At 39.2% G+C, this 4,684-nt stretch overlaps 1 protein-coding gene across 1 annotated transcript; it reads right to left on the reverse strand.

Moving 5' to 3' along the window:
* Nucleotides 1–260: 260 nt before the first annotated feature.
* On the reverse strand, nt 261–3,953 carry LOC140154751 (uncharacterized). Its single transcript, XM_072177316.1, has 2 exons — nt 3,933–3,953; nt 261–2,114 (listed from the first exon to the last, which is right to left on the reverse strand). The coding sequence occupies exons 1-2, from the start codon at nt 3,951–3,953 to the stop codon at nt 261–263; spliced, it is 1,875 nt and encodes a 624-aa protein (XP_072033417.1).
* Between the last annotated feature and the right edge of the window lie 731 nt (nt 3,954–4,684).

Here is a 4,684-nt window from a genome sequence, read left to right on the forward strand (position 1 = left end):
TAGGTCCAGTAATAAATGCTAACAAGGTCCATAGGCCTAAAGATACACTGGCATGTTAATCTTTAACATTTAAGCCAAGTGGTTGGGTTGTCTGAAGTTTAGAGATCCAGTCTTTCTCAAGTTTCTTTCGCATGAAAGTGTCAGTCTTTGGGGTTTGTCAATACACATGACAGTAATGTGATTTGCAGAATGTCCTGGGAGGTTGAAATGTTTAGCTACTGGTGTATTTCTGTTAAGACGAGCATCGGCACAATGCTCAGTCAGTCTGGTTTCAGGCTACGACCAGTCTCTCCCACATACTGCACTTGACAATTAGCACATGTGATAAGGTAGACCACATTCTCACTCTGACAACTGAGGTGTTTGTGGATGACATGACTTTCACCTGTGGAAGAACTAGTGAAAGACGACCCTTTCTTGGTGTGTGCGACTGGTGAGCCACCACCCCATTTAGGTTTAGAGTGGATCTCATGATTACATAAAGTACATGAGCCACATGCAATCGAGCCTCTGGGAGGAGGTTGGGCTGGAGGTAGGGATGAACGTACAATCATGTCCTTGATGTTAGCACTTCTCCGATAAGCTACCATGGGTAGGTTGGGAATAGCCTTCTTACATCTATCTGAAGAATGCAAGATACGCAAGTGTTTGTGAAGTATCTGAGAAAGTTTGGGAAGCGAAGGATGGTAAGTGATGACCAGTGGAATGCGTTCTGGATTATCAGAGTCTGGCGTCTTAGGCTCGAGAGCATCAGATCTAGGAATCTCTAGAGCTTTGTTGATTTGTCTGTTGATAACAGAACCAGGATAGCCTCTGGCCTTTAGAAAGCATTCAAGTTCAACTTTTCTCTTCTGAAGTGTCTCAGGGGAGGAGCAGATGCGGTTCAACCGGAAAGCCAAACTGTACGGGAGACTTGACTTGGTATGCTTGGGATGACAGGAAGTCCAGTGAAGAAACTGATGTGAATCAGTGGGTTTAGAGTACAGGTCCGTGTGGAGAGTATCATCTCTGATGGATACCAGTACATCTAGGAAGGGTATTTCCTTGGTTGAGGATTCAGAGGTAAACTTGATAGTTGGATGGAATGAATTGCAGAAGTTGACAAAGTGCTGAAGTTCATCAGGTCCATGTGTCCACAGAAGGAAAATATCATCGATATATCTCATCCACATGAGGGGTTTCTTGGAGATTGAAGAGAGCAGACGTTCTTCAAGACAGCCCATGAAAAGGCAGGCCATAGAGGGCGCCATTTTCGTTCCCATACTGGTCCCAAATATTTGCTTGTAGTTTGTGCTGTCAAATGTGAAATTATTGCAAGTAAGAACAATTTCCATGAGGTCACAGAAAGCATCAAGTTGGTCAGGAGAGTAAGTGGGTTCAAGAAAAGAACGACATGCATCTATACCCTCGTTTGCCGGGATATTAGTGTATAGGGCTGAAACATCCATAGTGCAAAGTATGGTGTTAGGCGCAAGGGACCCATGTGCGTTAACAGCCTTTAGCTTGCGAAGGAAATCCATGTCATCCTGAACATACGATGGCAAAGTAGAGACATGTGGTTTGAGATGGTGGTCAATGAAAAGAGAAACCTTCTCTGTGACGCTGCCATTGGCACTAACTATTGGACGACCAACTGGTATAGTGTCAAAATGTTTGTGGATCTTAGGTAGAGTATAAAATCTACCTGGTTTGGGACGTTTGGGTGTGAGTGCAACCTTGTGATCATGATCTATAAGGTCCACCTCCAAGGCTTTGTTGAGACCTTTACACACACGCTTTTCAAATTCAGGGGTAGGATCATGGTCAAGTTGTTGGTAGTGATCAGAGTTGTTGAGTTGTCTTAAACACTCGTGAACATAACTTTCCCTGTCTTGAATGACAACTGCAGAACCTTTATCAGCCTCCTTGATAACAACACTACGATTGTTTTTGATATCATGCAGAGCCTTGTTCTCATCACGAGAGATGTTCCGATATGTTTTAGGCTTTATCCCTTGGGTAATGTCTGCCTTAACCTCAGTGATATAAGCATCAAGAAATGGATCTTGACCAGCATTGGGTGTGAAAAGACTTTCCCGTCTTTTGGTGTTTACCGGGCAATTTTCAATTTTACACTGGGGTTCAGAGGTTGGGATTTTTAAGGTTTTGGTTTAGGGCGTTGACATTTTCTTTTGTGAGGTTGTTTTTAGGGGGTTTGGGTTTTTATTTGGAGGGGGTGAGTTAGCAAACCAACTCATTAAAAGGGGTACCCCCGCAAACTCTAACTTAGTACTCATTTCAAATGACCATACGTCATAATAAGCCGCAAATATGGGTCTCATTTTGGGACCTTTTTTTATACAATTTTAGTATTAAGTTTTTCAATTTTTAAAAACATCACAAATTTCACCTACGGTAAATGAAGCGCAAGTTTGGGGTTTTTTAATGATAGACCTATTTGGTAACAATGTCGCAAAATTGTTTTCAATTTGCCAAAATATCTGACAATCGTGGGCATAGTACTTACTCTGCCCACGATTGTCAGATATTTTATTAGTAGGCCTATTCTATTCAAGCATCAACCGGATGGGTTGGGATAGTGTGGCATGTAATTCCTCAAAAATTAATTTGGCACAAAACTTGCAATTATTCCTAATTCTTGAACCGTGGGGAGATCCTGAAATAAGATAATATATTATAGCAAAGTATGTAGGCCTATATTAATGATAGAAGATATCTTGAGTTTTGAAAGCATGTTTCTCTAGACATGAAAATATTTGTATAGATTCGAATTATAATATTACTTAAGTGTAGCAGAATGCAATTGTCATGCATATGTAAGGCATAAAATAAACGTATAAAATAACTTTATAATAATAATGACTCTATAGTGAAATTCAAATGGTAGGCCTGCTATTATATTATTCTGCTATCTACTGAAGATACAAAAGGAATCCAACATTCGATAATCACTATGTGACACGTCACAGAGAATGAATATTGATTGATTGATTGATTGATTGATTGATTGATTGATCGATTCATTGATTATTTGATTGATTCATTGATTAGCGGTTATACCAATTAACGATGATCACCCCTTCCAATGGTCTTGTTCCCCCTTCAAAGAAAAGATGACATCACCAGCATTTCGGATGATAATATTTTTTCTTAGTGGCAACCTGGATATCATCGCTTTTGATATGCCGTTTCCTCAGGTTTTTGTCATTCTAAACATTTGTACTTTTATATAGGACTACAATTGAGCAGTTATGAGGTTTCCATAGTTCCAGGGTTAAGACCACCTTAACTTAAACGTTCCATCAGTTGGCCTACACGAAAGGTTTGTGGCGCCGCATACGAGACGTTCCACGCGTAAAATACGCTCTATTACGAAATATCTTATTATTTACTTTCAAAATCTCATCAATATCAATGATTTTCTCCTCTATCTGTGAAGCGATTTGCTTACTCGCCAACTTACTCCTCGAAGGATGAAGAGCACGTTGCCGAGTAAATAACAATAGCTGCGGCTTAACTTTACTAGTCTAGTAACTTACGCCGATTTGGAAGTCACAAAATGCGAGATACTCGCCAACTTACTAAACTAGTAGCTTACTCCGAAGTTACGCGGATTTGGTGCACTCAGCGGTTAGTGTCACGTTAAATCAAGAAATCAAATCACTTTATTGAGACGGCACTTTGCTTCTATAGTATAATGATCACTCTTATGCAAACAGCACTCTTCGTTTGAGGCTAATATTACATATAAAAGACACATTAATTATGCCCACAGCAAAATCATTAAATTATACGTGTCAGTCCAGGAACGGGAAAGACTACATTGCTCTCTTGACCCAGCCTGCAAACATCCATGAATAGGACATACTTAATGGTAAACTCGTTAATTCATGGATAGGAAAGTCTACGTTTGTTCAATTGTTGCCACTTACCCGTAAGCTAAGTCCTGTCATATGCACTGTGTAAAAACATTTCAAGGCATCCTTGTGACGTGACTCCCGGAACTGCTAGGATGTCTTTATTCATTGGATTTTCTGTTAAGTACAGAACGCACCATCACGGTCACTGAACATATATAACTTAATTGAATTTAAGAACGAGAAAGTGTCCCCTTGGCTGAAAACTGTGAACTTATACCACCGAGTATATATAATTTCGGCAGCTGCATTGTTATCGTCTTTCTTTATTTGAGTATCGTCAAACTTACGCTGTAGATCTAGATGTGCCACTCGGAAGAAATTAGTAAAAAACTACTTATATTTTATAATCAAATAATTGGCAACAGACTGAATGGTCCATATACTGTATCTTAATTCGTTAATTACGTTATTATAATATATTCTTTGCCACACACATAGGAAAAGAACCCAGACTTATAGAGGAATTCTATCAGGATAAGTAACTTAGAAAGATTATGATTAGCTTATCTTTGCACAGGAAGATTTTCGAAATGCTAATGCGTATAATACTCCTGTACCTGAACTCGAATACCTCATCAAGATTGAGGCGCAGTCATGATTTTATACCATATACTCTCCGTTAATGCTACTTAATCCGGGATAGGGAAAGTATATCTTTGTTTAGAAAGAAAAAAACAAAAAAACAAGTGAGATAAACTGAATTACGAACTGACTTACCCAGCAAACACAAAAATGTGTTTTTAAACGAATGTATAAGCCTGAAA

Source organism: Amphiura filiformis, chromosome 6, assembly GCF_039555335.1.
Source record: "Amphiura filiformis chromosome 6, Afil_fr2py, whole genome shotgun sequence".
Taxonomy (NCBI): Eukaryota; Metazoa; Echinodermata; class Ophiuroidea; order Amphilepidida; family Amphiuridae; genus Amphiura; species Amphiura filiformis.